Source organism: Grampus griseus (genome assembly GCF_964374135.1).
Source record: "Grampus griseus genome assembly, chromosome: 13".
In the NCBI taxonomy this organism is placed as follows: domain Eukaryota; kingdom Metazoa; phylum Chordata; class Mammalia; order Artiodactyla; family Delphinidae; genus Grampus; species Grampus griseus.
The window spans coordinates 38,410,250-38,423,545 of NC_139007.1; the positions used below are offsets into that span (position 1 = coordinate 38,410,250).

At 37.3% G+C, this 13,296-nt stretch overlaps 1 protein-coding gene across 1 annotated transcript in view; it reads left to right on the forward strand.

Moving 5' to 3' along the window:
• AFG1L (AFG1 like ATPase) overlaps nucleotides 1-13,296 on the forward strand; it is a 192,919-nt gene that overhangs the window by 42,002 nt on the left and 137,621 nt on the right. The window contains exon 3 of the mRNA XM_082668890.1: nucleotides 8,216-8,267. Within this exon, the coding sequence (XP_082525016.1) occupies nucleotides 8,216-8,267 (52 nt within the window). The remainder of the gene's footprint in view (nucleotides 1-8,215; nucleotides 8,268-13,296) is intronic.

The window sequence follows — 13,296 nt, forward strand, 5'->3', positions numbered from 1 at the left end:
ATTCTGTTATAATGAGAAATTGAGCCGTTTCTTATGCTAGTTGTAGAGGTTTAAACTCTGCCCCCCACACTTGTTTATTATTTAGGTACTTAAAAGGCTTAATTATACTAGTAAACTGAACAAATTGGTGTACTTTAGGTTACAAGGGTTCTTTTGCAAATCAGCTGATGGTATTTAAAAAAAGATTTTCATTTAAAGATAATTTGTGGGTGCTAACATATAGTTCAGTTCTTTAGCTTTAATGATCGTCTTAGAAACCTGAAGTGATCTACTTTTATTAAACAGTGGTCTATGTTGAGAATGATATAATGCTTGTTTTTAAAAGATGTAATTATGCTCAGTATTCCAGCTGGAATCACTGTCTATCATTTTAGGAGTTAGTAATGGAATGGTGAGGGGAGTAGGGAGAAACAGGAAAAGGAGTATTCCTACATTTTAAACAAATGAAACCAACTCTTTATTTTAAAGCATCACCCTTATTATCTAATTGTCCTAATGGAAATTATACTTGACTAGCAGGTAGACAGTAACCCAGAAAGGTGGAGGACATGCTGTTTTAATTTATAACTTTGATGAGAATCACCTTGGATTTTTTTTTTTTTTTTTTTTTTTTTTGCGGTACACGGGCCTCTCACTGTTGTGGCCTCTCCCGTTGTGGAGCACAGGCTCCGGACGCGCAGGCTCAGCGGCCATGGCTCACGGGCCCAGCCGCTCCACGGCATGTGGGATCTTCCCAGACCGGGGCACGAACCCGTGTCCCCTGCATCGGCAGGCAGACTCTCAACCATTGCGCCACCAGGGAAGCCCACCTGGGATTATTTTTAATGCTAGAATTTTAATATCATAAGGAACAAAGCATAAAGTTAGAATGATTAAATCAAAATATTTGGAATGATGGATGGCAAATGTTTACTTTGCAGAAGTTAAAGGAATAGTTTTGAAAGCAATTGTCTAAAATGCAAATATGTAGATATTTTAGAATAATTTTAGACTTAGTTCAAAAGTAAAAGTAATACAGTAATTAATCACCTTACCAGATTTTGTTTTGTTTTTCACAACTTTTTATTTTGAAAAATTTCAACAGTACACTTAAAACCACTAATGGTTAACATTTTGCCACATTTGTTTTCTTTTTTTCTCTCTCTCTCTCTCAATATTTTTTCTTTAATCATCTGAAAGTAAGTTGTAATATCATAACACTTGACCTCTAAAAACATCATTATGTATCTCCTAACAAGGACCTTTTCCTGAATAACTATATTACCATTATCATACCCAAGAAACTTAACATTGATGTAATGATATCTAAAATAGGGCCACCCGATTTAGCAAACAAAAATACAGGATGTCCAGATAAACCTGAATTTCAGATAAATAATGAATAGTTTTTTAGTGTATATATGTACCATGCAATATTTAGGACATACATGCACTAAAAAATTATTTGATATCAGTGTGAAATTCAAATTTACCTGGCATCCTGTATTTTATCTGGCAATCCTAAATATGAAGCCCATATTCAGATTTCTTCAGTTGTCCCCCAAATGTTCTTTTAACTGTGTGTGTTTGAATCCAGTAATCATGCTTTACATTTGACTTTGTCTAATAAAATTTTGATAGAATAATTATCAGATATTTACTTTAAAAATTATAGTCCTCACGTTCAAAAGATTCTCTATGTGGAAGTGGGCTTTTATGTATATAAAATTCAAATCATAAAATTTTTACTAAATTTAGTGGTTTGGGGTGCATCACTAAATGCATAACAACTAGGACCGCAAACACTTGTGACATCAGCACATTTCCTTATTGGACAATTGGCAATTTATTCATATCATTTAAAAAAATTTTAAAGACATTTTTCTGATAGCTGCTTTTCTTATTATCCTCCCTTTTGATTTAGTATATAGTATTGTAATACTTATTATAGTAAGTCTCCTAAACTTGACATACTCTCTTGACTAGATACCTATGAGTTTAGTTTGGTTTTTTTTAGATTCCACATATAAGTGAGTTCATACACTGTCTTTCTCTGTCTGATTTATTTCTCATAGCATAATGTCCTCAGTGTCCATCAATTTGTCACAAATGTGGATTTCTTTCTTTTTTAATGGTTGAATAATTTACATTGTGTGTGTGTATAACACTTAAGTTGTTTCCATGTTTTGGCTATTGTAAATGATGCTGCAATGAAAAAGGAGTTGCAGATATCTTTTTGAGCTAGTGTTTTCATTTGGATAAATTTCCAGAAGTGGAATTGCTAGATCATATGGTAGCTCTATTTTTAACTTTTTCAGGAACCTCCATACTGTTTTCCATAGTGGCTGCACCAATTTACATTCCTACCAACAGTGCATGAGGGTTCCCTTTCTCCACATCCTCACCAACACTTATTTCTTGTTTTTTTGGTAATAGCCATTCTAACAGATGTGAGATGATATCTCATTGTGGTTTTGATTTCATTTCCTGATGATTAGTGATGTTGAGCATCTTTTCACATGCCTTTTAGCCTTTGGAAAGAATGTCTGTTCAGATTTTCTGACCATCTTTTAATTGGATCATTTTCTTGCTGTTGAGTTGTATGAGTTCTTTGTGTATTTTAGATACTAAAATATCACATATGATTTGAAAATATTTTTTCTCATTTGGTAGGTTGCCTTTTCATTTTGTTGATTGTTTCTTTTGCTTTTTAGTTTGATAAAGTCCCATTTGTTTATTTTTGCTTTTGTTGCCTTTACTTTTGATATCAAATCCAAAAAGTCATTGCTAAGACCAGTGTCAAGCAGCTCACCACCTGTGTTTTCTTTTAGGAGTTTTATGGTTTCAGGTCTTATGTTCAAGTCTATAATCCATTTTGAGTTGGTTTTTGTGTATGATATAAGTAGTGGTCCAGTTTCATTTTTTTTTTCATGTGGCTGTCCAGTTTTCCCAACACCGTTTATTGAAGAAACTATCCTTGAATCTTGGCTCCTTTATATACCCTTGGCTCCTTTGTATACCCTTGGCTCCTTTGATATAAATTAATTAATCATATATGTGTGGATTTATTTCTGGGCTCTCTGTTCTGTTCCATTGATCTGTGTGTCTGTTTTAATACCAGTACCATACTGTTTTGATTACTATAGCTCTCTCTTGAGAATAGATACTTTCAGATACTTTTATAAATACTTATATCAAACCATTAAAATGGCCTAGTAAAATATATTATGACATCAGTTAGAATGCTTTCAGTTGCGAATAACAGAAAACCCAACTAAATTAGGTTAAATAATACAAGTAATCATTGGCTCATGTAGAAGTCCAGGGATAAGTATGCTTCAGGTGCAGTGTATTAGGCCCCTGACTCTATTACTTACTTGGAGATCTTCTTGATCTTGCCCTCTTGATTATTTTGGCTTTGTGTTCAGCTTGGCTTATCTCAAAGTAGCAAACTAGCATCACATCTACACAGCATACTGCCCAGAAGACTAGAGCTTCTCTTTCACCTAGAGTTGAACAACAGAACTCTGCTTGACTGGACTTAGTCATAAGCTCACCCTTGAACCCCTCATCCGGTTGTGGAGGATAGAGCTGGGAGTGGGATCATTCTCACCTAAAGGACATGGCTACTGCACAGGTATAGAAGATTGTTGAGAACAATCTGAAAGCCCTGAGGCGTGTCCCTCCATTTTGTCAACAAATCTGTTTCGCTGGTTAGTTCACTCTTCTCTGTAACGATTCTCTAGAGCCTTCTTAGCTCCCTTCAAGCTGAACTACACTTCCCCTATCACTTTCAGCAAATGTCTACATCTTTATAAAGAGAAAACAGAAGGCATTGGGTTGGACCTACTTCCACTTCCTATGTGAAATTGCAATCCCAGAAGTCTGGGTGGACGTGAGGGAATGTGAGGGAAAGTCAGTATCTTAGTATGAGATTTTTCTATTTTTAGCTATCCTTCCATCATTTATTTCTAATTTTATTCCATTTTGGTTGGACTACAGTGATTCTTTGGAGTTTATTGAGGTTTCCTTTATGGCTTGGAATATGCCCAGTATTTGAAAATGTGCTCCATGTTCTTGAATGTATTCTTGATTTGTTTGGTAGAGTTTGTATAGGTATAAAATAGCTTAAGTGTACATTAATGTTGTTCAGATCTTTGAGAAGGGTGTGTCAAAGGGTGCGATGTTTCTTCTTAGTGGTCCATAGGTTTGGATAGAAGCAGGTATCAGTACATGAAGTTTACAGTCTTCAGCATGAGTGAGTGGGCCTTGTGATTAGGTGTGCAGAGGTGGGCAGTGAGTGGGAACTCCCCAGTGCCGTGTCCTGCACCTAACAGATAAGGAAATGGCTGGTTGTAGAGTTGATGTGGCTTACCCAGAGTCACATAGCTAATAAGTAGCCGAACCAGAATTTGTACCCAGATCTTTTGAGTTCAACTCTAATACTCTTTCCTTATGTCTTTTATGCTTAGTGGAGGTAGGTGATAGCTTTCCACTGTCTTCCAACATCATCCTTAAGCTTACCATCTGCACAATCTGTACAGTATCACTGGATCCTTATCAAAAACACATTAGAGAAGGTGTCATCATCCTACTTCACAAATTCCCTAAGATATAAGTAACATGACAAATCTTACAACTGGTCACTAGAGAAACTTATTCATGTTCAGATCTTCAAGTCTTTGTCTAGTCAGTGTTAAGTAGGTGTATTTTAGAGGTTGGGCGTGTATCAGAGCGCTGTCAGGAAACTGTTCACAGCACTTTAAAGACTGAATCAAGAGATGACTTAGAGAGTCATGGGCAGGGCAGGCCTAAGGCAGCAAACAAAGGATGGAAGAGTGAAGGAGGAGCCTGCAGAGAGCTGTAGCTGTGGCATGAGGACCTAATGATTATGGAGGGATGCAGCTCTGCTAGAGACACAGCACTGAAGCAGGGAAGCAACGGGAGAGAATGACCCGGATTTCTCTCCACCCCCTCCCTCCTATCTCCTGCAAGTAGTGCCTCCCAGGGACTGAACCCAGCTAGCAGCCAGCCAGCAAGGTTGCCCCCAGGGTAGAGAGCAGGATGAAGGAGGCTTGTGGAGGATGGGAGCACATGTAGAACCCCAGCACCCAGGAACTATGCCAGGGTGGAGTGCTCTGAGACATAGGAACACATTACAGGAAATTAAAACATTGGGAAAGGAAATTTAATGGACCTGAAAAATAGGGTAAATTGTGAGAAAATGTAAATTAGGATCATGTAAATTATGTGGATGCCTGTGTCGTTATTTTGAAGAAAACTGTGTGAACCTAACTCTCCCTGAATTGACCACTATGAATAAAGAATTAAAAAACTTCTTTAGAATCCATTTTACAGCCTTCTAAATAGTCTTACTGTTCTCCATTCAATCCTCTGATTTTCCCCTTAAAATATAGAGTTTTAAATCCTTTGAAATAATTTCAATAATTTTTGGAAGACTGAAATTTTATGAGGAGAAAACTAACCTGCCTCTCCAAGTGAAAATACTTGGTGTGTATATAACATAGTTTAGATAGATGATGTCTAACATTTATTGTTAGAGGATTATCCATTGTGTTTATCAATTTATTTGGAGTAAAATCTGCTTCTTAAACAGTATTTATGCCATACGAGATATTTGTGATCTCAGATGTTTGAGAATCTTTTCCTTTGATACTCTATGACCATATCTCTTTATCATCTTCTAAATATTGCCATAAAATGTAATATAATATAAATTATATATGTAATAGATAATGTACTGTAATATTTGCCAAAGTGCTCTTTCAAAAATACGTTGAGTTTGGGTAAAACAGAAGATAGGCCCAAGTGATTTTTTTTTTTTTTTTTTTTAGCAGCATTGAGCTCTTCCCATGTCATCTTTTTCCCCCACCTTTGTTAAATTTTTGGCTTGAACTTCATTGGTTCAGCATATGTTGATTATATCATGACTAGATCCCGGACTGTTTCTACAAAATGTGATGTGAAGAATTGCTATAACATTTCCAGTTACCTTATGCAAAAAGTTGCTTTCAAAAGATTTCTAATACATAGAATATACTTAGAGATTATTAGGTTGTATATAAGTTTTCTAATTTGAAGCTGTTCTAAAATTATTGAGGAGCATGATGCTTTTTTTCTGGCAAATTGAAAATAGAATAACCAATGTACAAGAATGGTTCACATAAGATATTACACCAAGACAAATTAAGAGGTTTTGGCAGGAGTGGCGTCTGTTTTCAGTTGAGATTTAAGAATAGATCGAGAGTTAATGTGCAGAGGAACACAGGGAAGGCATATCCACCTGGCAGAATCAAAGCAAAGAAGATCCTTTTGCCTAAACCATGGTGAAGGTTCTTTTGGAAGGGGCGTACTAGAGTCAGAGGCTGGATTTATAGAGAAAGCTGAGGGACAGGAAAGTGAGAGAGGTTTCTGAGGCATGCTGGAGGGAATCCACAGATTAAAAAACAAAAGCATTAGGTAGTGGATCCTGAAGTCTAGCTTTTGAAAATGTTCTCTGTCAAAATATTGACTGCTCTGGTTGGTGCTAAGGGGCATAACCTTCGCTTCTTTCTGCCTTTACCCTTTCTGAACTCTCTCAGCTCTGGCTCACCTTGGTTTTTGCACAGGTGTCTAGGAACTGTCATACAGTTTGAAGGTTACTCTTCTAAGTGGAGCAAAATTCAGGAAGGTAATTTGGGTTGATAATAATATCAGGCAAAGAGAAGTTCCATTTTGTTTCTTCCTTTGAGGCCTCCATCCTCCTGTTTTGGTCTGGACTTGATTGCTTTCTTGTCCTGCTTGTGCCATTGTGGTTCTAGAGAGCAGCCCTCCATCTTACCAGGGCATTCTCCCCAGGATCCTCTGTGTTTCATGGAGCCTAGGTGTTCCTATTTCTGTTGCGGAGGGTTTTTTGAGACCCTGTATGTATGGAATGTCAGTTTCCCATTTTCACACTTGATGGATAGATTGGATGGATTAGGTTGGAAATCACTGCCCCTCAAACTTTATTCAAGTTTTTATCGGTTGTTTGTGACCTGTCTCCAGCCACCCGCTCCCCACCACCTTTCCCCCTGAACGCCCACCCCACTGCCACCTTGGATGTTTGTAGGATTTCCTTTATATCCCTGGTGTCTGAAATTTCAGGATTATGACTTGGTATGCGTCTTATTTCCCTCATTGTGTTGGACACTTATATAATCTGTCCTCCCAATCTTGAAATTTCGTCCTTCAGATTTGAGAAAAATCTTAGGTAATTTCTTCCTCTCTTTTTTCTCTATTTTCTCTTTCTGGAATTCCTTTTGGTCAGATATTGGACCTCCTGAATTAATCCTGTAATTTTCTTATATTTTCCATCTTTCATTGTTTATTTGTTGTATTTCTTTAACATTTCCTCAAGCTTATCTTCTAATCCCTTTTCTGGAATTTTGTTTCTGCTACCATATGTTAAATTTCAAAGTACTCTCTTTTGTTCTTAATATTCCTTTTAAAAATTGCATTTTGTTCCTGCTTTATAGTTTTAATAACTTCTTTTATTTTCCTCAGCATATTAATTATATTGGTTACAGTTTTATTTTGAAGTTTCCTTTTGATGTCTGTGTAGTCTCTGTTTTCTTGGAGTTTTTTGCCCCCTGTATATTTGCTGTGGTCTCCAACTTTCATAACGGGAGTTTTTCTGTTTTTTTTTCAAATTTCTGTTGATTCTTGGCTGTCAATTCGTTTGAGAGTCTTTTCAGATACTAATGAACTGATTGAAGGCTCCATCTTAAGAGGTTTGTTGACTAGTATGCTTTACTGTAAGGTGATCTGATAGGGACCCAGTTCTTTCTTTGGGAGAAACCCACACTAGGTGCCTTTGGGCCTTTATTTCTGGAAACCATTCACTTTCTTCAGAAAAAGTCTTCTGATCTCTTGTTTGCTGGGAATGAGCTAGGCTGTCATTGTTTGGGGAGCCCATTTGGGAAAGAGGGGGAAGATTACATGGTTAGTAAATTGTGAAGTGGATGTAAACTTAAGTTGTGTGACTTCAGAGCCTTGCTCTGAGCTCTTATGATTCTTGCCTCCTATATTAAAACCTAAGTGGGGCTTCATAGCCTTTTGTATCAAGTTTTTTGTACTTATTGTGTACAGTAGCCCATTTCAGTCCTGTATATGTAGCACGGTTAGGAACACTATGTATATGATGATATTCGATTATTTCCACGTTGGAGATTTATAATTTGTTCTTAATTTGCAGCTTTTTTCAAGGAGCAAACCTCCAAGGGGCCTGTATGTTTATGGAGATGTTGGTAAGTGTGTTAAAATAAGTTTTAAGTGGTCCAAACAAAAAGTTTCCCAGCTTTCACTCAGGGATAACTTCCATTTCTATCCCTCAGTACACTACCAGCAGGAACAGGATGAGGTGAGGTAAAATAGGAGAGAGGAGAGGAGTGCAGTTATCTTAGTTTTTACTTTTATTTCTCATAGGGTGACTGCAGTTGAAGACAGGATTAGTTAGCATGTTAGGGTGCAAACATTATTTAATGTATAAAGTCAGTTGATCTCAGGGAAGGAAGTCATTTCCAGATAGGTTATTAGATAAACCAGAATCTCATTGCTCAGTGCTATTTGACTCAGGTTAATAACTTAAAAAAAATAAGCTGTTTGTTTTTACTTTTTTTAAAAAATAAATTTATTTACTTACTTATTTTGGCTGTGTTGGATCTTCGTTGCTGTGCGCAGACTATCTCTAGTTGCGGCGAGCAGGGGCTACTCTTCGTTGCGGTGCACAGGCTTCTTATTGCGGTGGCTTCTCTTGTTGAGGAGCACGGGCTCTAGGCGCATGGGCTTCAGTAGTTGTGGTGCTCGGGCTCAGTAGATGTGTCTCGCGGGCTCTAGAGTGCAGGCCCAGTAGTTGTGGCGCACGGGCTTAGTTGCTCCGAGGCACGTGGGATCTTCCTGGACCAGGACTCGAACCCGTGTCCCCTGCATTGGCAGGCGGTTTATTAACCACTGCACCACCAGGGAAGTCCCTGAGTAGACGTTCTTAACATATGAGTGGTAACATTTCCTTGGTCATGCACTGGCACAAAGACTCACATTTTCTTGGAAACCTTATGAGCTGTCACTTACTTTCTGGATTTTCCTAATCAGTTAATGTCTTTCTTCTTCCCTGACTTCATTCTTGCTGAAGTTGTCTGTTTCTGGTTTCTATTTCCTTCAGTCAAATCTTTTTCTCCAGTTTTAAACCTCTCCCTGGTTACCCACCTTCACTGATGTCATGAAGGTGGCTCCTCCTTCCTGTGACCTTATGGCTTGTCCTTCAGTTCTTTACATACTCAAAATGCACATTTAATGTAACGAGATCAACAAATTTGCATTGTGAGGAAGTGGTGGCAGAGGTTCGTTATCTTAATAAGAATTTTAGGGTAAGAAAAATAATAGAAGTTGAATAAGTAGTTATACTGCCTTAAAGATCAAAATGTTCTTTTCTGGGTCCTCCCTCTTCTTCTGATTTGTTTACTAATGCCTCTAAATGCCTGTTTTACATTTATAGATTTAGCAAATCTAATAAAAAGGGAATTAGTATTTAAAAAGTGCATGATAGAGATTCTTCAAACTTGCAGATTTTAAAAATGTGAAAGAAGCTCAAACTATTCTTTTTCTTAGTTCATTGGCTAATTGGTATTTTTGAGACCAATGTATGCTTCTTATTTAGAATCTAATTTATACAGGTACTTGAGCAGTTTTGTGTGTCTGCACCTTTGGGCACCGCTAGCAGATCTCATTCTGTTGTCATCTCTTATTTTTTGCCTCTTTGGAGAACGTTTACTTCCTATACCTTCACTTTCATGTTCTGTCATTGCTAAAATCTGCATCTTTGTTTCTGTTGTTACCTTAACCACTTAACCATAAATGGAGATGGTTAGTAAGGCACAACTGTTTCCACTTCTACAAAAGGACTTAAAAAAAATAAAAACAACAACTATGAAAGTTGTTGGATTTTTAGTTTGGAAAATATAGCCATATTCTAACGAATTGAAGGAGGTACAATAAATGTAATTTATCTGAATGTTTGAAGGGATTAGAAAAGATGTGTAACATGGGATATTCACATAGGCTGGGTGTGTGGCAATCTTTGGCTAGGAACATCTTCATAATGTAGAGAGGGAAAGAGAAAGGAATTCTGAAATAGGAAGTGAGATGAACATTTTGGTGGCCATACTCAGTTTAGTTTAGAATACTTACAAAATAGGTAATAAAAGATAGGTCAAATTCTCATTTTGGGGGGGCTCGCTGGCTGGGAGAATAGCCTCGGAATGCCTTTACAAGCTCTTATTCTTTATTATTTTTCTTTTTTAGACTTGGGAAACAGATATTAAATTTTAAAGAGACTTGGTGGAAAAGAGATGTCTGTTTCATAGCATCCCTTTCCCTCTCCTTATTCCTGCCCTTGGCTTGGACTCTGTCATGCCCACTTCACTCTACTCTGTCTTCATAGGTATGTTGAGATGATTGACTCAGATGGACCCTCAATACGGGAACCCCAGGAGCATTGATATCATCATGGTTCAATCTTGAAATGTTTTCATTAATAAAATGCTTATCATATCTCATGCAGAAGTCAAAAGCTTCAGTAGTAATATTTTGTGGCTTCATTCTTACCCTACAGCTGGCTTTCTTACAACAAGGTTTCAGCTCTAAACTAGCAGAATGAGTGGTTATGGCAGGGTTAGTGATTTCTTCCGTACATTAGAAGAGAATAAGTACATTTTTGTTTGTCAGTCCCTTTTTTGCTGTCTCCTGGTTTAACCTTACCTGTTCCACATTGATAATTTCACCAGTGGAAAGCTAGACTGTTTTTAAGGTTAGGGGTTGGAAAGCAAAATTCTTCTTGGGTGGGAGGCAGTGGTGGAGGATACCACTTCCAGCTCCTTCTGCAGGAGGTCAGCTGTGAAAAGGGCACCACTAGAGGGGGCTCTCGAGTAGTCATTTTTTGGCTTCCCAACTATAGGCTTAAAAGTTAGAATTTAAAAGATTTTTACGTTTTATAAATGACTCCCCTAGTAAGAATCTTATCCTGAGAAAATTACAAGGTTTTATTTAGGATTCTGTAGAGACCAAAGAAAAATTATGAAGCAGGTGAAATTTAGTGCTGGTTTCTTCCCTCCTTTTTTCCAACATCTGTCCTCATTCTTCCAGTCACTTGACAAATGCTTGTTGAGCACTTGCCTTGTGCCAGGCAGTCTGTTGTTTCTGGAAACGTAATGGTGAATAAGAGCAGACACAGCCTTTGCTCACCCAAAGCTTACAAACTGTGGCAATGGCTTTGAAACATTTTTAAACATGACTCACAGTAAGTAATATATTTTACATCCTGAGGTAGTATATGCTTGGGTGTGTGCACACCACACACATATATATACATACATACTTATAAACATCTTTGTCCTGTAAGATTTCCTACAACTTGGATTTTGCTGATGCATTTCTGTGGTGTGATGTGAGTCCTCCAACTTTGTCTATTTCAAGATTATTTTGGCAATTCTGTGGCCTTTGCATTTCCATGTTCATTTTAGAATAAGCTTGTTCATTTCTTTAAAAAAAATCTGGGGATTTTGATTGGGATTATGTTGAAGCTATAGAGCAATGTCTACAGAGAATTGGTAACTTAAGATATTGAGTATTCCAATCTATGAGCATGGTATATTTCTTCATTTTAAAATATCTTATTTATTTATTTATTTATTTATTTTTGGCTGCGTTGGGTCTCCGTTGCTGCACACGGGCTTTCTCTAGTTGCGGCGAGTGGGGGCAACTCTTCGCTGCAGTACGTGGGCTTCTCATTGCGGTGACTTCTCTTGTTGCGGAGCACGGGCTCTAGGCATGTGGGCTTCAGTAGTTGTGGCTCACGGGCTCTAGAGCACAGGCTCAACAGTTGTGTCACACGGGCTTAGTTGCTCCGCGGCATGTGGGATCTTCCCGGACCAGGGCTCGAACCCGTGTCCCCTGCGTTAGCAGGCAGATTCTTAACCACTGCGCCACCAAGGAAGTCCCTAAAGTATCTTCTTTAATTTCTCTCAGTGGTGTTTTGTAGTTTGTAGTGCAGAGGTTTGCCATATTTTTTGATAAATTTATTCCCGTGTATTTTACTGCAAATGGTATTGTATGTTAACATTTAAATTTCCAGTTGATCACTGCTAGTGTATAGAATCAATTGATTTTTTGGATGACCTTTCTAAATTCAATTATTAACTCTTATAACTCCTGGTTATTTGGTAGCTTCTTCAGGATTTTTTGTGAACGTAATCATATCTGTGAATAAAGACAATTTAACTTTTTCCTTTACAATTTCTATGCCTTCTAGTTCTTTTTCTTGCCTCATTGCATAGCTAGGATGCAGTACAATGTTGAACAGAAGTCATGAGAGTGGATGTCCTTGCCTTGTGTCAGATTTTAGGGGAGAAGTGTTCAGTCTTCCCTAGTTAAATATGATGTTAACTGTAGGGTGTGTGTGTGTGTGTGTTTGTGTGTGTGTGTGTGTGTGTGTTTAATGTATTAGTTTTTTTTATTGTGGCAACATATATATAATATAAAATTTATCATTTTAACTGTACAGTCCAGTGGCATTAAGTACATTGATATTGTTATGCAAACGTCACCACTATTCATCTCCAGAACATTTTTATCTTCCCAAACTGAAACTCTGTACCTATTAAACAATAACACCCATTCTATAACCCCCTCCTTCCCAGTCCCTGGCAACCACTGTTCTACTTTTGTCTCTATGAATTTGACAACTCTAGGGACCTCATGTAAGTGGGATCATATAATATTTATCCTTTTGTTTCTGGCTTATTTCACCTAGCATGGTATCTTCAAGATACTATGTCAGAATTTCATTCTTTTTTTTTCTTTTTTTTTTCATTCTTTTTTAAGGCTGAATAATATTCCATTATATTGTATATACCAATTTTGTTTATCCCTTCATCTGTCAATGGATGTTTGGGTTGTTTCCATCTTCTGACTTCCGTGAATAATGCTGCTATAAACATTGATGAACAAATATTTGTTTGAATCCCAGCTTTCAATTCTTTTGTGTATATCCAGAAGTGGAATTGCTGGGTCATATGGTCATTCTGTGTTTAACTTTTTGAGGAACTGCCATACTGTTTTCCATAGCAGCTGCACAATTTTACATTCCCACCATTAATATACAAGGGTCCCCACTTTCCACACCCTTATCAATACATTATTTTTCTGTTTGTTGTTTTCATAATAGTTATCCTAATGGATGTGAAGTGGTATCTCATTGTAGTTTTGTTTTGCATTTTTCAA